Consider the following 25,108-nt stretch of genomic DNA (forward strand, 5'->3'; position numbering starts at 1 on the left):
TCTCTCGGGGTGGTTAGACTTTTGAATGACTATGATTAAATTCAATACATTTTATTTGAAAAATTAAGCAATTTAACATTTGTGGCATTCTTGAAACATTTGACTGAGCATACGCCTTGATTACACGGTCTTAAAGGACACATATTTGAACACTTGATATTTTCTAACAAAACAAGCTACAACGGTATCATTACTTCTTAAATCGTCATTATAAAGAGTCATAACATCTTCAAAATAAACTCCACGGGCTCTTTGGCATAGGTAGAATACACAGTGTTGACCACATGTAGTGGAAAGGTTATCTTGCACTTGTTTGATGCTGTAGTAGATCTTTGATCCGTTTTTGGTCAAAAATTCTTTAATAGATTTGGGAAAATGTGAAAAACCAGGGGGAAAGCCGTAGGAATCAAAAAAAGTTTAGATTTTTCTTCCTCCTTCATCTTCTAAGGTCACAGCTAGCCAATGTTCACCAGGCATGTGTTTAGGATGGGTATTGACAATAAACATGGCCGGCCGCTCAGGCCATTTATCAATAGGCAATTCACTCCACAAAATTGTTTTCCAATCAAGCGGGTCATGAGCCCTTCCAACTCAACGATTCCTAATAATAATCCACTAAGACTTGTCTTCGGGCATTCACTTCCAAGATTGTTTATGCATGCTCTGATTCAATCATGCTAACTGTACAGGCTAAAGGTGTACGGAAACACATTTCCAGCCTGAGGTTACCTTGGGACACCACAGACAGATTTCCCGAGGTGTCATCATCAGGGGCTAAATTGAAAGCATACAATGTGTAACCCTCTGCATAATAATTTCTGTCAATAGGTAAAGAGATCTTTTAGATGCCTCCCGGTAGCCAGGAATAGATTGTAAAATTCTCGCACAGATATGTTGTTATTAAATTGCGGTTGGAAAGCCTTAGCAGGGACCTGACGCCCGTCCTGACAGAGAGCTACATACTCTGCATTGAATTGTTGAAAATTAAATGTATTTTTATGTAAGCTGCCCGTATTAGAGGCGCGAACAACCAAACCTATAACCATGTAGCGGGGTAGAGGACCTAGAAAAAGGTTTTCTTGACTGCAGATTCTACTGCCCACAGGTATGCTAAAGGTTTTCATGGTAATTCTTTGGAGAGGGTAAAGGGCATTTCCTTTCATCAAAGCCTGTGTGTGACCCAGACGAACTGCCGGAGATGGACACTTTTTTAATAAAAAGCTTTGCCCCCAACACTTTTAAACTAAAGTCACCGTCTTGGGCAGACATCAGACAAAACTCATCCTTGGCCCTGGTTAATTTTAGAATTTAAGAGTAAACGTTCTTGAAAGAAAATGTCAGAGTGTCTAGGCCCTAGCAGATGAAACTCTCGAGATTCGACACAGTAGCGAGCGCGTGCCTCCAGTCCTTTGTTTGCACCGGTGGAAGGGTCTATCTATTCCATAGAGACTCCTGCAGTATCCTTGCTAAACAGCCCGGCGCTGAATTGTGTCTTGAGAGTGTCTTCGGAGTAGTTGAGTAAACACTCTATGATGGCCCTATAGGGGTATGTGGCACTGCTTTGTCTGATTAGGCGTTCACCCAAAGTCACATCCACTTGGGAGATGGTGGCCAAGGGGTAATTAATGAGACTCACTTTGGCATCGTTTGCAATATTAGTACCATCTCTTTTGGTCACTTTTAGTCGTAAATGCACCTAGGTGTTGTTGAGGTCCAGATAGTTGTCACCGTGGCCTGGTATGAAAAATTCTATAGGACCGTTGTCGGTAATGGCCGAGAGTGGGGCTATCTCCACATAACTGGACCTATCTATTGAATGTTGGGTTAAGAGGGCCGTGAAAAGATCGAGCTCAGTCTTTATAGCTTCAGAGGACATGCGGTGTAAAAGAGCCATGTTGCTTGTTCTTTTAGAAAATACTTCCGAGTATTCTTTTTGTCGTTTTAGGTCCAGACCTCCTCACTTTACCACGTCTTTGAGTTACTTATTTACTTAGTTTCTTTTAATGGTTAACCTCTGCTTTTTTAGGGGCAGGCCTGCGCCTTATACCTGGAGGTCTCTTTTTTGGTCTTCGAGACAACATCATAAGCTCTGAGCCTTCTTGATGCTCGGCATCTGGTGACGCCCTTCGGGTCATAGCATTGGCTACAACCTCACTTACTATATTTTTAGCCGCTGATTTTAAATGTGGTTTGGCTATGCTGAGGCCTCTCTTCATAAACGGTAAAACCATCCTAAAGAGGTTACGAAATATACCTCCTATCCCCGAACCACATATGGTCGGGGATCCATGATAGCCGGGTAACCCATTACCCACTTGATCAACATAGTATGAGACATAGCGGTTAGGGTCGAGATGGTGGTTGTGTTCCATAACCATTTTAATTTAATTGTATTATGTTTATAAAAAAATATATAAAAACATAATAATGAAATATATAAAATACTAATAATATATTATATATGTAGAGAGGCTTTGGAGGGCCTAAAGTGGAGTTTTACAATCGTTTTACCATAAGTAAATTCAATGTTTTCGTTCTGATCCGTTTTAAGCTCAACCAGAATGTTTTCAATATATTTCTTGCTTACAGGTACGTAGTGTGGCTTGTCGTAGGTGACAGTGACTATCCCTCCATCCTTTCCCTCTATATGAACTGTTCTCAGGAGGGGCACACAACTGTCTCCTACTCTTTGATAGGATATGATGTCGGTATACACAAATATGTTGTAAAACCCTTCATGTATATCCGCAGGGAATGGGGCTAATTTATCTTTCGCATACGTCCATTTATTGGGAACCATCCCCAACACGTAGGCTAAATTACCGGTGGTCTTTATACCCCTATCCGCAGTCCCTGAGATTTGTACACGGTTATGAATAGGGTTGTAGCTCAAGAGTATTTCCGTATTGTTCTGGGTTAGGAGTTCGTTCAACTCTGAGACGATCCTGTCGACGGTTCTATAGAACCCTTTTTTAATCTTTATAAGTTTCGCAGGTTCCGATATCCTTTTGCAATAAAAATCCCGGTCCTTATCCTTGATATTATACCAACTATGCGGGTATGTAATCTCGCTGAGACCTACTTCCCACGCCTCGGATAACTCTATAGGCATTGGAAAATTGGTTGTATAATTATGTAGTAGAGTTAAAATGGTTATTCCAGCAAACTTCAAATTATTAGAATAGTACAGAACGCAGAACAGAACAATCAGGTTGAGGGTCAGTGGCCAAAAGCCCGCGAACAGGAATGTTCCAAGTTCAGACAGAAGGGGGGAGTCAGATCGCCAGGAACTTTACTTTTGGTTTCTAATTTTAATTGTTGCGCTACTGGTGATGCCTGTTGATGTTAGGTAGGCAGCTACAGTAGCTGAATGATGTTAACATCTTCAGGTTTTGTTTCATTAAATGTATTTTATTTTATCTGGGTGCTTACGTCACCTACTGACACCCTGGTACTACCCATAGATCCCGCTCTCCTCAGTCTGAGAAAACACTGAGAGAGAAAGGTACGGGTTGCAGATTACTGCTTTGTAGAAGTCCGTAACGTGAAATAAATAAACGTCCCAAGGTTAATGCTGTAGATATTGTTATAAGGGGATGTGAGACTATCGAAACACGTAACTTTCAGAGTTTTATTGTTGTTATTAATATAGTTACAGAGTGCTAAAAGTGTTACTAGCTAGTATGACTTTCTTTCTGTGATGCAGACGGCTAGCTGAGCTGCCGACTAGTGATGGTGTTGCATTATGGGGGATGTAGTTTTGCCCTCTAAGGCGATTTTATGTTGTAACTTGTTTGTGTTGCAGTGGTTTTGTACATGAGTTGTTGTATTTTGCTACTATCAACACTGAAAGCACCTAGCAATGTATTGGGGATGTGAGACAGGATATGTGTTTTACCTTTCTTCATGCTCCTGTGTAGAACAACTTGTCAGGTGGTGCATTGGAGACTGATGTGTTCCTGTCCTGTCTTTTCATAATACTATTGCAGGTATGGTTCTATTGTCTAAGAATTAAGATTATACATTCTTTGTATTAAGGACTGGTTATTATTTTATACTATACATTATGGCTTTATGTATGAGTGTGATTGTGAGAGTCTGAGAAAACACTGAGAGAGAAAGAACAACTTGTCAGGTGGTGCATTGGAGACTGATGTGTTCCTGTCCTGTCTTTTCATAATACTATTGCAGATCGACATAAAAGCCTAAAAGACAGCCGTGGTGTTGCTCTTCATTTCTTGGTTCTCCTGTGGTGCATAAGAAACCCGCTACAATTAGAACTCTGGTTATTGCGATATATATGTGCTGACGCATTACTGTGGAGGGTCAGGTAGAAGCCGCTGTGTTCCATGATGCACTGCATCTGTACACGCGAATGACGTTGTATTTATCATGCCCGAGGGTTTAAGTTAACCCCCGATGCCTCCACCACATCGTGCTCTAAAACCCAACTGTTGAACATTTGGGGCCAGTTTTTCCAACGGACCAACACCCATTTTTTACCCTTTTCTCTCATGATCTAGAATCTCCTCCACGTGAAAGACTTTGTCTTTACCCATCTGTACTACCTACCTTCTGTAGTTCCTTCTCATAAAACGATCCCGCTATATAAGCTCCCCGTCATAATCTTTTAACTTGTAGACAGGGGGTATGCGCGGTAGACATTTGGTAACGGTGAACAACTCATCGCTGTAACCTTGCTCATATTTTTTGTCGAAAACACCCCTCAACTTGGATATACGTACCAAGTCCCCCACTTTGAATTTAAAATCTTTTTTTTTTCTTACGGCGAAGGGGGAACAAACCATACAGATTTTTTAAAGACTTGAAAAGAGTTTTCAGAAGAGACCTCTACGGGCTTCATCCTTATACTCTTATGGTAGCTGTAGTTGTAACCCTTTACTAAATCTTGAACTATATCGATATATCTATGCGTGTTGTGAGCTGTAAAGTATCTCCACATCCGCTCCTTCAGAGTTCGGTTAAAGCGTTCAACAACTGAAGCTTTCAAATCCGAGCCTGTAGCAAAATATACTATATTGTGCTTCTTTATGAGTTTCTGAAAAGTATTATTAAAAAATGATTTTCCGCCATCAGTCTGCACTTTCTCGGGGACTCCTCCTTCCTTCAAGATAGCGTCAAAGGCCCTGGTCACCTCTGCCCCGCTCTTATTTTTTAAGACCCTTACAAATGCCATTTTAGAGAAAATATCTATAATCGTTAGCATGTATCGATTTCCATCATTTTTATCTGCAAGTGCCTGCATGTCACATAGATCCGCCTGAAACTGGGACAAGGGATCAGTAGAAAAAACTATATTTCTTGGAAATTGTTTTCGTACAGGTTTATGCAGAGTATAAGTATCCTGCTCGGCTAACCACTCATTCACTTGAGCAATGCCTAACCGGCTACCTGTTTCTTTGGCTATAGCTCTCTGTAAACGCTCCTTACCCCCATAAGACCCCGGGTTAGAGGGGGTATAATACACGTTTTTCAACATCTGCTCCGCCATCCTTCTTGCCTCTCTGAGGTACAATAACGTTAATGAGCCACTTTCAAATAACGGCAACATTTCATTTTCATTTTGTATTTTTATTTTTGCAAAGATCAAGTATTACGTATACAGACAATTCAGGATTCGTTGCAGGATACTTGTCCCCGTTTTCTCAACAATCCAAGCATATTTGGTTTAGATTTACAGGCTTGTGTCACTGAATTTTATAAACACACACCCGCTATATAAGTATATAAACAACAAATATGATATATGTTACAATTAAACGGTGTTTCAAACATATAAAGTAAAATCTTAGACAAGGTTATTTCTAGTTCTTCAGAATCATCCATAAGACATGAGACCAGTTGTGTCCATTGTAGACTCTCGCCTGTATGTCGTACATGATTCATGATTTGCTCCATTTTTAGCACACACTCTACATTAGCTGTATTATGGGTTGTGTAGAACGATACAAATGTGATGCATCAAATTATTGAAAATAAAGTGAACAATGTAAGTTCTCTCAAAATAAAAAAAATATTTATTCTCTCGAACATCTTATGTATATAGTTCTTCATTGCTTTACATCTAAATAACAAATGTGTATTGTCACTCGGTCTCTGGGGTTTTGTTGAGCCAGAAAGTCATCACGTCCTCCACCACAGCCTCCCTGTATTTGTTGTCGTCCACCAGGGTGTGTCGAATTTCTTTGAGTTTCTCGTGGATGTAGATCACCTCCTTCAGTTCATGTAGGAAAGCCTTGGTTACCCCGTAAACTCTGGGAATAGATGGCACAAGACCCATAGACTCCAGGGCTCTGACCAGCGAAGGTATAAACCTGCAGGACCACAGTCTTTTCACCAGCTCCTCAAAATGGTTGAAGAAATAGTATCTTCGGGGCCTGTATAAACACGGATGTCGGCGCTGACTGGGGTGAATGATCTCACAACCGATGCATTTTTCTTGTATGTACTCTACAATCACCACGTTTAAAAGTGTGGCTACAGAGGCCTTGATGGTGTCCACAAAAATAGTACTGACCACCCCATCAAACACATCCTCAGGCTGTGTACATGTAGGGGGTGTCGGGGGTCTTGGCTGGGGGGAGTAGAATGGTTGGCTGCGAGGCATAGAGTCCTTAGGGTCTGGCCCCCATGACTTATCGGAGTCCTGGTATGTTGTAGGAATATCCATGGTATATGCTGAAATGAAGAAGTGGAGGCTTTAAGGGACCTCCTTTTATTGTAGAACCAGTCCTTTGGGGGGGTCAGGGCGTGGTTAACGCAGCCACGTACTTAGTTTTCTTTGGGGGCTGACCCTTCTGAGGATGACCCTTCTTGGGGTTCCTTTGAATCATAATCCTCAGGATTCGTATATATTATGCACTTCCTTAGCCGAACAATGCTCTGCCACTGTTTGTTCTGTACAAAAACAGTGTCCAACAACTGTAACATTTTCAATTCCATTAGATCCCAACTTTTAAAAGGAATAAGCATGCGCAACCTGAAATCCCCAGTCAGGCCACCATCACAAATGTTTTGGTTGCGGGTTTCCTCGTTGCTCATATAGAACTCCACGCAGCCACAAGGAAGTCCATTCTTTCTCTGTATTTTCACCCTGTGAAATACTCTTCCTGAGGATTCTGGGGTACCTGCCCAACGGGTCTCGTAGCCCGTGAACAAGCTATACCCCTTTGTGATAACTCTCAGTTCGGGACACACAACCTTATGAAAAACGGACCAGTCTTCAACCCCGTAGTCCACTCCTAAAGTCTGGTCTGTATATTGTCCACCTTCGGCTACGGTATAGAGTTTCACTCTACAGGCCGGGTAATCAAACTGATACCCCCAGTGCTGTCCATTAGACATCATCACTTGATCTTTCAGAAACCGCTTTTTTGGCGCATCGTATATTGTTGCTTTATACTGGGCCTTTTCTCTATGTTTCAGCTGCGGTCCTGCTTCCGTTGTTACGGTCATCACTGCTTTACCAAAATCCATGTTTATTTTAAAAATCTTGTTTAGTGTTCTGAGGCCGCATGTGTTGTTCTGGGTCTTATTTATAATGCGTCTGCCTCCAACACAATCCCCCCCCGGACATTCCTACTTCATAGACAACAACCCTAAGAGCAATAAAATAGGTGGGGTGTGGGGTCATCCTCTTTGAAATGTTCAAACACAACCCCCCCAGTTCAATGAGGTCCCTACTCATCAATCATCATGACAACTTCAAAGGAATAGATGCAATATAGATATAAAATAACACACACTAACATGTGACAAAACAGGATGCAACTATATGGCCCTAACCACGTGACACCTTCCCGCCAGGATTTCCTGACCGGGTGCCCTTATTTGGGCATGTACGCGTCATCCAGACAAAGGGTAATAAATCACGATTTTGACTGATGCTGTCTACTTTATTCTCTCTCATAATTATATAAGCCTTTCTATTTGTATTTATTATGGATCCACTCTACTCTTCCTAGGATCCAGCAAAATTAAGGCAGTTCTACATTTTTAAAACATTACAAAACATTCATAACAGATTTCACAACATATTAAGTGTGTGCCCTCAGGCCTCTACTCTACTACCACATATCTACAACACAAAATACATGTGAACGTGTGTGTATAGTGCTCTGACTTTCCCAGTTGTCTTGAAAGTCCCATTATTCCACCATGAGAAAACACAGATTTGATTAATGCAACATACTTTTCTGGATTAAAATATTCACATCTTTTAACTATGTTAGCCACTAGTGGACGTTCATTATATACATCTATGTATTGTTACACCATGCAGGAGGAGTAAAGACCTAGTCTGTTCATTTTCACATCTGTTAGTCTACTTGAATGAATATGAAATTCGGGCGCTGAATTTATGGCGATTTGAACTGAATAGAAAAATAACAACGGTAAACATGTTGACCCCCACGAATGATGCAGCGCCCCCTTTGGCCAATCAGTGTAATTTAGCAAATACCGGATCTATGGAAAAACTCATCATTCACCCAAGTTTCGTCAAAGTTAGGCCAGTGGTGTCTGAGATGTTCTTGGGGTTAGCTAGACTCATATCTTTGAGCATGTGTGCCAAATGTCAGCACTCTGAGTCAAACAGATAAAGAGATATAAACATGTGCCCATTATAGCACCACCGTGTAGTTGATATGAATGTTCTTTAATATATTGAGTCTTGACAGTGTCTGCAAATGTTGTTACAATACGAATATCTTTGACTGATTTATATGCCTTTATGTGACAGTCCACATGGGTGTTTAGAGACCTTTGGCCATAGATGCCACATATCAAGTTTGGTGCAGATCGATCATTCGGTGCCAGAAGAGTAGCGTTTTAAGTGTTTTTCACAAAATGTAAAAGTTACCACAGTCACAAAGTCAGAAGGCCCACCTACTTGACCAATCAGATAAGGGAGTGTATTCCGATTTGTGGGAAAACATTTGTTTAAATGACATTCGGAAAGTATACAGACCCCTTGACTTTTTCCGCATTTTGTTACATTATAGCCTTATTCTAAAATGGATTAAATAAAATCCTCAATATACAAACAATACCCCATAATGACATCACAATACCCCATAATGACAAAGCGAAAACAGGTTTTTAGAAATGTTTGCAAATGTATTCAAAATAAAAAAGACATACCTTATTTACATAAGTATTCAGACCCTTTGCTTTCAGACTCGAAATTGATCTCAGGTGCATCCTGTTTCAATTAATTGGACATGATTTGGAAAGACACACACCTGTCTATATAAGGTCGTACAGTTGACAGTGCGTGTCAGAGTAAAAACCAAGCAATAAGGTCGGAGGAATTGTCCGTAGCGCTCCGAGACAGGATCGTGTTGAGGCACAGATCTGGAGAAGGGTACCAAAAAATGTTGCAGCATTGAACACAGTTGCCTCCATCATTCTTAAATTGAAGAAATTTGGAACCACCAAGACTCTTCCTAGACCTGGCCGCCCGGCCGAACTGAGCAATCAAGGGAGAAGGACCTTGGTCCTTGGTAACACCCCTCATTTTGACGTCACCACAATCGACTTCAATGATGTCAGGCTCAGACTGAAGTATGTAGCGAACGACAGAACAGTGGAATAATTCAGTTTGAGTCGACAGCCCACTCTATCGTTAATCTTTCCTAAGAGAAAGTGACATATATTTCTGTTTGGTGCGGCGATAGAGCGCTGCATGAACTATGGCTTAAATGCTAATGCAGATGCGCTGTAAAATCAAATCTAATTGTATTGATCACATACACATATTTAGCAGATGTTATTGCTGGTGTAGCGATATGATTGTGTTCCTAGCTCCAACAGCGCAGTAGTATCGAACGATTCACAACAATACACACACACACAAATCTAAAAGTGAAAGAGTGTAATTAAGAAATATATAAATATTAGGGTGAGTAATGTCGGAGTGGCATTGACCAAAATATAGTAGAATACAGTATATACATATGAAGTGAGTACAACAGTATGTAAACATTATTAAAGTGACTAGTTTCCCATTTTTTAAGTGACCAGTGATTCCATGTCTATGTACATAGGGCAGCAGCCTCTAAGGTGCAGGGTTGAGTAACTGGGTGGTAGTCAGCTAGTGATGGCTATTTAACAGTCTGATGGCCTTGAGATAGAAGCTGTTTTTCAGTCTCTCTGTCCCAGCTTTGATGCACCTGTACTGACCTCGCCTTCTGGATGATAGCGGGATGAACAGGCAGTAGCTTGGGTGGTTGATGGCCTTGATGATCTTTTTGGGCTTCCTGTGACACCAGGTACTTTAGGTGTCCTGGAGGGTTGCACTTTCTTCACCACACTGTCTGGACCATTTCAGATTGTCAGTGATGTGTACGCCAAGGAACTTGAAGCTTTTCACCTTCTCCACTGCGGTCCGGTCGATGTGGATCGGGTTGAGCTCCCTCTGCCGTCTCCTGAAGTCCACGTTCAACTCTTTCGTTTTGTTGACGTTGAGGGAGAGATTATTTTCTTGGCACCAATCCGCTAGGGCCCTCACCTCCTCCCTGTAAGGGTGGGGGGCAATTCCAGTCCTCTGGCGCCTGATTGGTGTCACAGTTTTGCCCCATCCCCAACTAACACACCTGACTCCAATAATCACCTAATCAGGATCTTCAGTTTAGAATGCAGTTTGATTAATCAGCTGTGTTTGATAGGGATGGAGAAGAAGTGTTACATCAATCAGGCCCCCGGGGACTGTGGTACCCACCCCTGCTGTAGATGTCTCGTCATTGTTGATAATCAGGCCTACTACTGTTGTGTAGTACGGTATTTAAATTATTTCAAAAAAATCTGCACTAATCCATCAACACACGCTTCACTTTGTACGTTTACATATAATATTACACTTCGATTAAACAAATGTTTGCCCCCCCAAAAAAAAGTATTATCAACTGCGTTACCCACTCCAATCAGCAGATGGCGATGTGCATATTTCAGGCGATACTGCCAGTGTGACGTCTAATGTAGAGGACGGGACACTTCTTCAACAGGAACAACAGTTAGTCGGCCACCTCCGTAGCCGAAAACATTAAATGTTTTTAGGCTGTTTTGATGTACATTAGTCACTGTGTTTTAAACATACTTCTGTTTTGTCTACTTGCTGGTCCATTTAATGTATTATTTACGTTGTTTATCAGGTAGCTGGCTTGCCAAATTAGTTGTGCACTACGCTAATCGCTAATGCTAAGTAGCTAGCTAGCTAACATCCCCGGCCATGAGTTCACTAAACTACTCCACTCCTGCTAAAGAAGAGGAGGCTCTCACAGTTAAACAAGAAGTAGAAGATGAGGCTTTTACAGTGAAAGAAGAAGAGAAAGAAGTTACAGTGAAAGAAGCTTTCGAAGTGAAAGAGGAGGGGGAGATTACTTTCACGTTGAAAGAAGAGGAAGGCGAGGAAGAGGAGACGGGAGATCTGGGTAAAACCAGTAAGTAAGGTCTTAAAAACTGGGGCACAAACTCTTCAGTCCTTGAATATTGCTAGGTCACATGTTTGAAAACCAGCTATTGAAATGTAAAAGTTTCAAATATTTATTTAAAAACGTGTAAGTACTTTATTGGAAAACCATAGGGTGAACAATCCTATGGGAAAACCTACCCTGTGAACAATCCTAAATTGTTTTTAGGTTTCTCGGTCACATTGTGAATGAGCTATTGAAATTAAGTGATTTGTTAAACATTTTATTATATAAATAAATAATGTGCAACACTGGACAGTTGAAATTAGGTTTCTAAATAATGTGGGGAAAGAGGTGATTCTCATAAAGTGTCTGTGGACATATTTCTCATTACCATAACACTTGTTCAAGTTTCTGTAAAAACTCCAATATTTGTTTGTATAAAGTTTTATCCCCCCCCATGATGCATCATCTAGTGGAGTAGTCCTTAGATGAGCACAAGTTATTTAACAGTTTTCACTTATATGCGTTCAGAATGAGGGTCTTTTCTCAAACACCCCCTTTATGACACTTAACCTTGTCAATACCAAAATGACCAAAAAGTTCAAATTTGAGAAAAACTTAAGAGACCCATTACCTTACTGACATGGCGACATGAATGGGCTTTAGTGATGTGGTCAACACTTAGAGAACCATTACCTTACCAACATGGAGACATGCATGGGCTTTAGTGATGTGGTCAATAGTTTGCTGACTCATAATGTCGGTCTCCTATTACTTCCAGATGAAGCTAAGGGCCTCTCATTACTAAAACACACATTTCTCTTTACCGCATCATTTTTAGGCCCGTTTCGGTAATGAGAACCTTCATTTCAGTAATGATAATAAGCTAATTCTAATGTATCGTCAGTGGGTGTGCTGTGCTGGTAACTTTCATTATTTACTAGGACCACTGCTTTCACCTAATGTATAGATTATTTTGTAAACCATCAGTTATCTGATTAAGTAGGGGTTGTCAATAAATATGGGTGTAAAAACCCTACAGTGAGGGAAAAAAGTATTTGATCCCCTGCTGATTTTGTTCATTTGCCCACTGACAAAGAAATGATCAGTCTATAATGTTAATGGTAGGTTTATTTGAACAGTGAGACAGAATAACAACAAAAAAAATCCAGAAAAACACATGTCAAAAATGATATAAATTGATTTGCATTTTAACCTGTTATGGCTAGGGGGCAGTATTTTCACGGCCGGATAAAAAACGTACCCGATTTAATCTGATTATTACTCCTGCCCAGAAACTAGAATATGCATATAATTATTAGCTTTGGATAGAAAACACTCCAAAGTTTCTAAAACTGTTTGAATGGTGTCTGTGAGTATAACAGAACTCATTTGGCAGGCCAAAACCTGAGAAGATTCCTTGCAGGAAGTGCCCTGTCTGACAATTTCTTGCCCTTCTTGATTATCTCTATCCATTACAGAGGATCTCTGCTGTTACGTGACACTTCCTACGCTCCCATGGGCTCTCAGAAGGCGGCAAAAAGCTGAATCGTGGCTTTGCAGGCTCTGGCTGAAAAACAGTAGCGCGTTTGGGTAGTGGCTGGTTACAGTACTGTGAGACTCAGGCTCGTGCCTGAGGGGATCCCATGCTTTTATTTTGTCTCTCTTTGTACGTATACACGCTTTCCCGGTCGGAATATTATCGCTTTTTTACGAGAAAAATGGCATAAAAATTGATTTTAAACAGCGGTTGACATGCTTCGAAGTACGGTAATGGAATATTTAGAAATCTTTTGTCACGAATTGCGCCATGCTCGTGACCCTTATTTACACTTCGGATAGTGTCTTGAACGCACGAACAAAACGCCGCTATTTGGATATAACGATGGATTATTTTGGACCAAACCAACATTTGTTATTGAAGTAGCAGTCCTGGGAGTGCATTCTGACGAAGAACACCAAAGGTAATCAAACGTTTGTAATAGTAAATCGGAGTTTGGTCAGGGCTAAACTTGGTGGGTGTCTAAATAGCTAGCCGTGATGGCTGGGCTATCTACTCAGAATATTGCAAAATGTGCTTTCACCGAAAAGCTTTTTTAAAATCGGACACCTCGATTGCACAAAGGAGTTCTGTATCTATAATTCTTAAAATAATTGTTATGTTTTTTGTGAACGTTTATCGTGAGTAATTTAGTAAATTCACCGGAGGTTTGCGGGGGGGTATGCTAGTTCTGAACGTCACATGCTAATGTAAAAAGCTGGTTTTTGATATAAATATGAACTTGATTGAACAAAACATGCATGTATTGTATAACATAATGTCCTAGGTGTGTCATCTGATGAAGATCATCAAAGGTTAGTGCTGCATTTAGCTGTGGTTTTGTTTTTTTTGACATTATATGCTAGCTTAAAAAAATGGGTGTCTGATTATTTCTGGCTGGGTACTCTGCTGACAATCTAATTTTTTGCTTTCGCTGTAAAGCCTTTTTGAAATCGGACAGTGTGGTTAGATAAAGGACAGTCTTGTCTTTAAAATGCTGTGAAATAGTCATATGTTTGAAAAATTGAAGTTTTGGGATTTTTGAGGAATTTGTAATTCACGCCACGCCCATCATTGGATATTGGAGCAGGTGTTCCGCTAGCGGAACGTCTAGATGTAAGAGGTTAATGAGGGAAATAAGTATTTGACCCCTCTGAAAAACATGACTTAGTGCTTGGTGGCAAAACCCTTGTTGGCAATCACAGAGGGCCAACTACAAGAAACGTCTGACACCAGGTTTGCACACATCTCAGGAGGGATTTTGTCCCACTCCTCTTTGCAGATCTTCTCCAAGTCATTAAGGTTGAGGCTGACGTTTGGCAACTCGAACCTTCAGCTCCCTCCACAGATTTTCTATGGGATTAAGGTCTGGAGACTGGCTAGGCCACTCCAGGACCTTAATGTGCTTCTTGAGCCACTCCTTTGTTGCCTTGGCTGTGTGTGTTGGGTCATTGTCATGCTAGAATACCCATCCACAACCCATTTTCAATGCCCTGGCTGAGGGAAGGAGGTTCTCACCCAAGATTTGACGGTACATGGCCCTGTCCATCATCCCTTTGATGCGGTGAAGTTGTCCTGTCCCCTTAGCAGAAAAACACCCCCAAAGCATAATGTTTCCACCTCCATGTTTGACGGTGGAGATGGTGTTCTTGGGGTCATAGGCAGCATTCCTCCTCCTCCAAACACGGTGAGTTGATGCCAAAGAGCTCCATTTTGGTCTCATCTGACCACAACACTTTCACCCAGTTGTCCTCTGAATCATTCAGATGTTCATTGGCAAACTTCAGACGGGCATGTATATGTGCTTTCTGGAGCAGGGGGACCTTGCAGGCGCTGCAGAATTTCAGTCCTTCACGGCGTAGTGTGTTACCAATTGTTTTCTTGGTGACTATGGTCCCAGCTGCCTTGAGATCATTGACAAGATCCTCCCGTGTAGTTCTGGGCTGATTCCTCACCGTTCTCATGATCATTGCAACTCCACGAGGTGAGATCCTGCATGGAGCCGCAGGCCGAGGGAGATTGACAGTTCTTTTGTGTTTCTTCCATTTGCGAATAATCGCACCAACTGTTGTCACCTTCTCACCAAGCTGCTTGGATATGGTCTTGTAGCCCATTCCAGCCTTGTGTAGGTCTACAATCTTGTCCCTGACATCCTTGGAGAGCTCTTTGGTCTTGGCCACGGTGGAGAGTTTGGAATCTGATTGATTTAATTGCTTCTGTGGACAGGTGTATTTTATACAGGTAACAAGCTGAGATTAGGAGCACTCCCTTTAAGAGTGTGCTCCTAATCTCATCTCGTTACCTGTATAAAAGACACCTGGGAGCCAGAAATCTTTATTTTTCCCCTAACTGTAGGATTTTTACACCCTACAATCTGGAGTTTGTGTTTCCGCAAAGAGCAACACTGCCACTTAAAGAAGGATATCCCCCCATTTTGACATGCGCACCTGTTTTAGCACCTACCTATAGTGTTGTTAGATATCCCACCTGTTATAACACCTACCTATAGTGTTGTTAGATATCCTACCTGTTATAACACCCACCTATAGTGTTGTTAGATATCCCACCTGTTATAACACCTACCTATAGTGTTGTTAGATATCCCACCTGTTATAACACCCACCTATAGTGTTGTTAGATATCCCACCTGTTATAACACCTACCTATAGTGTTGTTAGATATCCTACCTGTTATAACACCCACCTATAGTGTTGTTAGATATCCCACCTGTTGTAACACCTACCTATAGTGTTGTTAGATATCCCACCTGTTATAACACCTACCTATAGTGTTGTTAGATATCCCAGTTGTTGGTCCATATCCCACATATTTAGATACTTAAAAGGCATATCATGTTATGCCATTTTCCCTTAGAATCCTATTCAACATAGAAATACATCTACAATACCTTAGAACTACACTTATCCACGTCTGATAGAGATCAGTACAGTTTGATGTATTGGGTTACTGAATCTCTGATAGAGATCAGTACAGTTTGATGATGTATTGGGTTACTGAATCTCTGATAGAGATCAGTACAGTCTGATGATGTATTGGGTTACTGAATCTCTGATAGAGATCAGTACAGTCTGATGATGTATTGGGTTACTGAATCTCTGATAGAGATCAGTACAGTTTGATGATGTATTGGGTTACTGAATCTCTAGTAGAGATCAGTACAGTCTGATGATGTATTGGGTTACTGAATCTCTGATAGAGATCAGTACAGTTTTATGATGTATTGGGTTACTGAATCTTTAGTAGAACTCAGTACAGTTTTTATGTATTGGGTTACTGAATCTCTAGTAGAGATCAGTACAGTTTGATTATGTTTTGGGTTACTGAATCTCTGATAGAGATCAGTACAGTCTGATGATGTATTGGGTTACTGAATCTCTGATAGAGATCAGTACAGTTTTATGATGTATTGGGTTACTGAATCTTTAGTAGAACTCAGTACAGTTTTTATGTATTGGGTTACTGAATCTCTGATAGAGATCAGTACAGTTTGATGATGTATTGGGTTACTGAATCTCTGATAGAGATCAGTACAGTCTGATGATGTATTGGGTTACTGAATCTCTGATAGAGATCAGTACAGTTTGATGATGTATTGGGTTACTGAATCTCTGATAGAGATCAGTACAGTCTGATGATGTATTGGGTTACTGAATCTCTGATAGAGATCAGTACAGTCTGATGATGTATTGGGTTACTGAATCTCTAGTAGAGATCAGTACAGTTTGATGTATTGGGTTACTGAATCTCTGATAGAGATCAGTACAGTTTGATGATGTATTGGGTTACTGAATCTCTGATAGAGATCAGTACAGGCTGATGATGTATTGGGTTACTGAATCTCTGATCAGTGGGTAACAGCCGGCCCCCCTACCAAGATGGTACCGTAATGCACCAATATTTAGGAAATATTAGTCTCAGTAAAACGGATACTACGTAATGTTGTCTTAATATGATTGATTGTGCATTTTGTTCTTTATCCAAATGTGTACATAAAAATAACAATTATTATGAAATAGATAAATACAGATCTGAATCTTAGTGATCCAAGAGCAATTATGGTGGAAAATATATATATTTTGTCAAGTGAGAGCTATTTTCTCTGTTATACTAATCTATAATGAGCCTTTGGCTGATCAGTGGGCAATAGCCTACCCCCCTACCAAGATGGGCCAGCCCCCCTACCTAGATGGGCCAGCTCGGTTTTCTGATAGGCTGAACTGAGGTCCCCCTAACAAAATGAGCCGGCTCGGTTTTCTGATAGGCTGAGCTGAGGTCCCCCTACCTAGATGAGCCAGCTCGGTTTTCTGATAGGCTGAGCTAAGTTCACACAAACTCACATTCAAAGTCAACCGCAGCATCAGCAAAGAGACCTACGTTTGACTCTGTCGTCAGTTAGACAGCCAAGATCATGGACCGAATGCAATGGAAAGAGTGACTAAACGTAAAAAGAACACTTTCTACATTGTCACCTCACTCAAAACGTTTTTGGGTTGGCTAAAACAATGATTTGGTCAAACAGTAAAGTGCATTATCCTCATGATTCCTGTAGTGAAAGTGTGTGTGCCCTGCCCCTGTTTCACCGGGGCCTGCTGCTGTAATGAGCGAGCCACTCCTCTTGCCCCGTGCGCTCCAGAGAAAGATGCAGAAATAAGCCTTTTGTGAGTATAGAACAATTCTGGGATCTTTTATTTCAGCTCATGAAATATGGGGCCAACACTTTACGTGTTGTTTATATTTTCGTAAGGTATATTATTATAGAACCCTGCGCAGGCAATAAACATGACATTATTTATTATAGAGCTCTGCTCAGCCTGTAAACATGACATTATCTATTATTATAGAGCTCTACTCAGCCTCTAACCATGACATAACCATGAAACAAAAATAGATGTGAAGCTCTACTGTTAGTGGTGATAAGTAGCAGTGAAGCAGGGCTCCCTTGTAATAGATTAGATTTGAAGCTTTACTGTTAGTGGTGATAAGTAGCAGTGAAGCAGGGCTCCCTTGTAATAGATTAGATTTGAAGCTTTACTGTTAGTGGTGATAAGTAGCAGTGAAGCAGGGCTCCCTTGTAATAGATTAGATTTGAAGCTTTACTGTTAGTGGTGATAAGTAGCAGTGAAGCAGGGCTCCCTTGTAATAGATTAGATTTGAAGCTCTACTGTTAGTGGTGATAAGTAGCAGTGAATCAGGGCTCCCTTGTAATAGATTAGATTTGAAGCTTTACTGTTAGTGGTGATAAGTAGCAGTGAAGCAGGGCTCCCTTGTAATAGATTAGATTTCAAGCTTTACTGTTAGTGGTGATAAGTAGCAGTGAAGCAGGGCTCCCTTGTAATAGATTAGATTTGAAGCTCTACTGTTAGTGGTGATAAGTAGCAGTGAATCAGGGCTCCCTTGTAATAGATCTGTACCTCAATGGGACTCCCCACTAAAATAAAGGTGAAATAAAACAAACTAAATATTTTTCTTTATTATTCTTTTGCACTTGTTGCAAATATCTCAATGCCCGATTGTTTGGAAAAAGTATACTTCAACAATATTGAAGTACTGTATGTCAGCACTACTACTCAGACACCAAAAAGTCACAGATTGGCCCATAGGTGGCACTGTAAGAAGCATTCAAAGTAGAAGGTTCAGCCCGCCACCCTGTTTGATGTACAACCAAGAACCTTGGTACAAGTGTTTCTCATCATAGTGAACGTATTTGCCTCATGAACCTATGACCTCCGCCATATCTTCTCATGAACCAAACATCTGATCGACGCCAAACTCAAAGTCCATTAACTCAAATCATGTCTGTCTCTCGTACGTTTGAGTAAAGATAAACGAATAAAAAAATCAAGATTAAATAAAATTCCATCTTTGTTAAAAATAAAAAGAATTGTCTTCAATTAAACTGTAATAACTCCACTTCTCTCTATCAACTTGAAAACTTGAAGTGTTTTGATCATTACATGTCCACAAGGGAGGATGTATAATACTACATGCTGCTGTCCCTTTCAGCCTGGACCTCGCTTTGTTCACCGGGGGCTTTGTCATTCTGAAACAGGAAAGGGCCTTCATCAAACTGTTGCCACGAAGTTGGAAGCACAGAATCGTCAAGAATGATATTGTATGCTGTAGCGTCTAAGGCACTGCATCGCAGTCACTACAGACCCAGGTTCGATCCCAGGCTGTGTCGCAGCCGGCCACGACAGGGTACCCATGAGGCGGCGCACAATTGGCCCAGCGTCGTCCGGGTTAGGGGAGGGTTTAGCCAACCGGGTTGTTCTTGTCCCATCGCGCTCTAGCGACTCCTTGTGGCGGGCAGGGCACATGCACGCTGATGCCATCGCCAGTTGTACGGTGTTTCCTCTGACACATTGGTGCGGCTGGCTTCTGGATTAAGCGAGCAGTGTGTCAAGAAGCAGTGTGGCTTGGCAGGGTCATGTTTTCGGAGGACGCATGACTCTCGATCTTCGCCTCTCCTGAGTCCGTATGGGAGTTGCAGCGATGGGACAAGACTAACTACCAATTGGAAATCACTAAATACGAGAGAAAAAGGGGGTAAAAAAAATTAGAAATACAATTTCCCTTCAAGGGGCCCAAACCATGAAAAACAGACCATTATGCCTTCTTCATCAAACCTTACAGTTGGCACTATGCTTTGGGGCAGGTAGCGTGCTCCTGAACTCGGTAGTGAGTGTTGCAGCCGAGGATAGACTATTTTTACATGCTACGTGCTTCAGCACTCGGTGGTCTCGTTCTGTGAGCTTGTGTGGCCTACCACTTTGTGGCTGAGCCGTTGTTGCTCCTAGACGTTTCCACTTCACAATAACAGCACTTATAGTTGACCCAGGAAGCTTTAGCAGGGCAGAAATTTGACGAACTGACTTGTTGGAAAGTTGGCATCCTATGACGATTCCACGTTGAAAGTCACTGAGCTCTTCAGTAAGGCCATTCTACTGCCAATGTTTGTCTATGGAGATTGCATGGCTGTGTGCTCGATTTTATACACCTGCCAGCAACGGGTGTGGCTGAAAAAGCTGAATCCACTCATTTGAATGGGTGTCCACATACAGTGTATATTTATTATTATGATGAACACAAGTGTTTTTTAAATATTGGAAATATTCTGAAAACCTGACCTCAAATGTTCTGAACTCAGGTTATGGAGGGATCTAGTCTGGTTAAAACTCATAGGAAGTAGGATTGCATAAATCTGGTAACTTTCCATAAATTCCCTGGTTTTCCAGAAATCCCGGTCAGAAGATTCTCGGAATCAGGAGGGAATAAGTACACATGTAATAGTAAGTAGTACTATATAGTCAATATCAGCATACACGTGTAATAGTAGGTATTACTATATAGTACACGCGTAATAGTAGGCATTACTATATAGTGCACGTGTAATAGTAGGCATTACTATATAGTGCACGTGTAATAGTAGGTATTACTACATAGTACATGTGTAATAGTAGGTATTACTATGTAGTACAATCCCATTTTAAAGTAAATAGATGTAGTCAATATCAGCATAGAATATGTAAAAAAAATTATAATAAAATACATTTCCCAAGGGACCCTCCAAGTCGCAGCTGATATAAACCTCCTCCTTCTGTTCTAATGGCCCGTCCACAGGGCTCCCTCTGTTCTAATGGCCCGTCCACAGGGCTCCCTCTGTTCTAATGGCCCGTCCACAGGGCTCCCTCTGTTCTAATGGCCCGTCCACAGGGCTCCCTCTGTTCTAATGGCCCGTCCACAGGGCTCCCTCTGTTCTAATGGCCCGTCCACAGGGCTCCCTCTGTTCTAATGGCCCGTCCACAGGGCTCCCTCTGTTCTAAAGGCCCGTCCACAGGGCTCCCTCTGTTCTAATGGCACATAATCTAAATATCAAATCAATTCTATTGGACTAGAAAAGGAGGATAATCGACTGAACAAAACCAATTATGGTGAAATACAAATAAATACATGTTAAACCTAATAATGTTTGTCCAGTCGCTGTTTAATAGGGACGTAGTATAAACAATTCAACAGATCATGATTTGCCTGGGATATTCTTAGTGCGTCTAGGCGGGTCAAAAGAAAATAACAATAACTGAACCCGGCGCACAGACACAGCCCATTAAACCACATAGGAAGATAGTTTATCACATGGAGGTTTTATTCAAGGCTCTGTTTAGTATTTAACTAAATCATTTGTTTGTCTTTAGCAGGAGAGCGACCAGACTCTCACTCTGACAGCGGGGAGAGTCATTCAGGGGAACCAGACCCAGAGACATCCAAATCAGCGAGACCTCACCACTGCTCCCAGTGTGGAAAAAGTTTTATCCGATCACAGCAACTGAAATCACACAAGAGAACACACACAGGAGAAAAGCCTTACCACTGTTCCCAGTGTGGAAAGTGTTTTACTCGGTTAGATTACCTGAAAAGTCATAAGCAAATACACTCTGGAGAGAAGCCTTACTCCTGTTCCCATTGTGGAAAAAGTATTAGGTGGTTAGGGACTCTGAAATCGCATGAGCGAATGCACACACAAAAAAAGCTCTATCAATGTTCCTTGTGTGGAAAGCGGTTTACCCAGTTAGAAGCCCTGATTATGCATGACAGGACACACACAGGAGGGGATAAGACCTACCACTGCTCCCAGTGTGGAAAGAGATTTAATTGGTTAAGGCACCTGAATAAGCATGAAAGAATACATACACAGGAGGAGAAGACATACCACTGCTCTCATTGTGGAAAGGCATTTTCCCAGTTAGAGGACCTGAAATCACATGAGAAAATAGAGAGGTTGTGTTCTGACTTGTGTTTTTGACCTATAATTTGTGTTTTTGTTTAATCCTCATGAAATCAAATTGTAAATATGAAACCAGAATAAGGTTCCTGTTGTTTCGTTTAGAGACATGATCATGTCTAATATCAGATGTCTATTGGGTTTTGATGATGAGCTTTGTTTGATTTGATACAAGTATAAACCCTCTGTTGTTCGTCATATGCTTTTCATATTGCAAAATGTACATAATTATATAAGTATGTAGCCTTTCACAAGCCTTTATTTATTATGGATCCCTGTTACTCTTCCTGGGGTCCTGCAAAATTAAGTCAGTTCTACATTTTTAAAACATCACAATACATTCATAACAGATTTCACAACATATTAAGAGTGTGCCCTCAGGCCTCTACTCTACTACCACATATCTACAACACAACATCCATGTGTACGTGTGTGTACAGAGCACCGACTTTCCCAGTTGTTTTAAACGTCCCATTATTCCACCATGAGAAAACACAGATTTGATTAATGCAACATACTTTTCTGGATTAAAATATTCATATCTTTCAACTGTGTTAGCCACTAGTGGACGTTCATTATATACATCTATGTATTGTTACACCATGCAGGAGGAGTAAAGACCTAGTCTGTTCATTTTAATATTATCTGTTAGTCTACTTGAATTAATATGAAATTGCCTTATGCACAGTTCAGATGCTAAATTTATGGCGATTTGAACTGAATAGAAAAATAACAACAGTAAACATGTTGACCCCCATGAATGATGCAGCGCCCCCTTTGGCCAATCAGTGTAATTTAGCAAATGCCGGATCTATGGAAAAACTCATCATTCACCCAAGTTACGTCAAAGTTAGGCCAGTGGTCTCTGAGATATTTTTGGGGTTAGCTAGACTCATATCCCTGAGCATGTGTGCCAAATTTCAGCACTCTGAGTCAAACAGATAAAGAGATATAAACATGTGCCCATTATAGCACCACCGTGTAGTTGATATGAATGTTCTTTAATATATTGAGTCTTGACAGTGTCTGCAAATGTTGTTACAATACGAATATCCTTGACTGATTTATATGGCTTTATGTGACAGTCCACATGGGTGTTTAGAGACCTTTGGCCATAGATGCCACATATCAAGTTTGGTGCAGATCGATCATTCGGTGCCAGAAGAGTAGCGTTTTAAGTGTTTTTCACAAAATGTAAAAGTTACCACAGTCAAAGTCAGAAGGCCCGCCTACTTGACCAATCAGATAAGGGAGTGTATTCCGATTTGCGGGAAAACATTTGTTTAAATGACATTCGGAAAGTATACAGACCCCTTGACTTTTTCCACATTTTGTTACGTTACAACCTTATTCTAAAATGGATTAAATAAAATCCTCAATATACAAACAATACCCCATAATGACAAAGCGAAAACAGGTTTTTAGAAATGTTTGCAAATGTATTAAAAATAAAAAAGACATACCTTATTTACACAAGTATTCAGACCCTTTGCTTTCAGACTCGAAATTGATCTCAGGTGCATCCTGTTTCAATTAATTGGACATGATTTGGAAAGACACACACCTGTCTATATAAGGTCGTACAGTTGACAGTGCGTGTCAGAGTAAAAACCAAGCAATAAGGTCGGAGGAATTGTCCGTAGCGCTCCGAGACAGGATCGTGTTGAGGCACAGATCTGGAGAAGGGTACCAAAAAATGTTGCAGCATTGAACACAGTTGCCTCCATCATTCTTAAATTGAAGAAATTTGGAACCACCAAGACTCTTCCTAGACCTGGCCGCCCGGCCGAACTGAGCAATCAAGGGAGAAGGACCTTGGTCAGGGAGGTGACCAAGAGGTGACCAAGAACTCCTGGCAGAGCTCCAGAGTTCCTCTGTGGAGATGGGAGAACCTTCCAGAAGGACAACCATCTCTGCAGCATTCCACCAATCCGGCTTCTTTAATAGAGTGAACAGACAGAAGCCACTCCTTAGTAAAAGGCACATGACAGCCACTTGGAGTTTGCCAAAAGGCACCTAAAGGACTCTGACCATGAAAAACAAGATTCTCTGGTCTGATGAAACCAAGATTTAACTCTTTGGCCTGAATGCCAAGTGTCACGTCTGGAGGAAACCTGGCACCATCCCTACAGTGAAGCATGGTGGCGGCAGCATCATGCTGTGGGGAAGTTTTTCCGCGGCAGGGACTGTGAGACTTGTCAGGATCGAGGGAAAGATGAACGGAGAAAAGTAGAGAGATTCTTGATGAAAACCTGCTCCAGAGCACCCAGGACCTTAGACTGGGGCGAAGGTTCACCTTCCAACAGGACAATGACCCTAAGCACACAGCCAAGACAACGCAGGAGTGGCTTCAGGACAAGTCTCTGAATGTCATTGAGTGGCCCAGCCAGAGCCCGGACTTGAACTCGATCGAACATCTCTAGAGACCTGAAGACAGCAGTGCAGCGATGCTCCCCATCCAACCTGACAGAGCTTGAGAGGATCTGCAGAGAAGAATGGGAGGAACTTCACATATACAGGTGTGCCAAGCTTGTAGCGTCATACCCAAGAAGACTCGAGGCTGTAATTGCTGCCCAAGGTGCTTCTGAATATTTATGTAAATGTCATATGCATTTTAATTTTGTAAATTTGATAACATTTCAAACAACCAGTTTTTGCTTTGTCATTATGGGGTATTGTGTGTAGATTGATGACATTCGGGAACAAGAATTGGCAATGTGACTAAAATTCATAACATTAAGAAAGGACCAATGTCACTAACATTCATAACATTGAGAAAGGACAATTATTTTGGTCAAAAGGGTAAGTAGTATGCTCTTCTTTCAGATGCCTAGTAGCTAACTGTTAATAGCCTCATCTAAAATGAGCTCGCTAGCTGGCATCAGGGATTCCATTCCAAGCTCAGAGGAGTTATTCTACTGGATAGAGAAACGCTGTTAGTTTCCATACAAGCCTTTCATTCTAATAGTAATATGTCATGTTGTTGACCTTCACCAGATGTCCAGCCTTTAACAGGAAAACAGTTGGGAGAGGAAAAGGCTCCTATTTAAATGGGGTTCCATTTCAAGTTGTTGGCACAAAGATGTATGAATGTCACCAAGGGTAAAGACAGACAAACAAAAGACAAAGGAAATATGAGGCTGAATTTACAAGAAGGCAGTAATTGCTTAGACTGGTCATTGAAATGTATAAAATACATTTTTACAACTAATTTCATTTTAATGTTGAATTACTAACTAACAATGGAATGATCCTCAACAAAATGGAAGAAGATGGGACTTTAAAACAGATGTTCCAACTGTGGTCACTAAAGATCCCATGGCACTTATGAAGCCG

The 25,108-nt window shown here is 41.2% G+C and overlaps 1 protein-coding gene across 2 annotated transcripts; it reads left to right on the top strand.

Annotated features, from left to right (window-relative positions):
* The first annotated feature begins 10,624 nt into the window (after positions 1–10,624).
* LOC106564489 (gastrula zinc finger protein XlCGF17.1) lies at positions 10,625–22,799 on the top strand. Of its 2 annotated transcripts, none has more exons than XR_006762794.1 (2): positions 10,625–11,459; positions 21,186–21,440. XR_006762794.1 is itself a non-coding variant. In XM_045711073.1 (2 exons), exons 1-2 carry the CDS (start codon positions 11,249–11,251, stop codon positions 21,791–21,793), a joined length of 816 nt encoding a protein of 271 aa, XP_045567029.1. In that variant the 5' UTR covers positions 10,979–11,248; the 3' UTR covers positions 21,794–22,799. The 2 variants fall into 2 exon arrangements, 1 of the variants encoding a protein (XP_045567029.1); XM_045711073.1 differs by having other exon boundaries at positions 10,979–11,459; positions 21,189–22,799.
* Positions 22,800–25,108: the final 2,309 nt, after the last annotated feature.

This window comes from Salmo salar, chromosome ssa02 (assembly GCF_905237065.1).
Source record: "Salmo salar chromosome ssa02, Ssal_v3.1, whole genome shotgun sequence".
Classification (NCBI taxonomy): domain Eukaryota; kingdom Metazoa; phylum Chordata; class Actinopteri; order Salmoniformes; family Salmonidae; genus Salmo; species Salmo salar.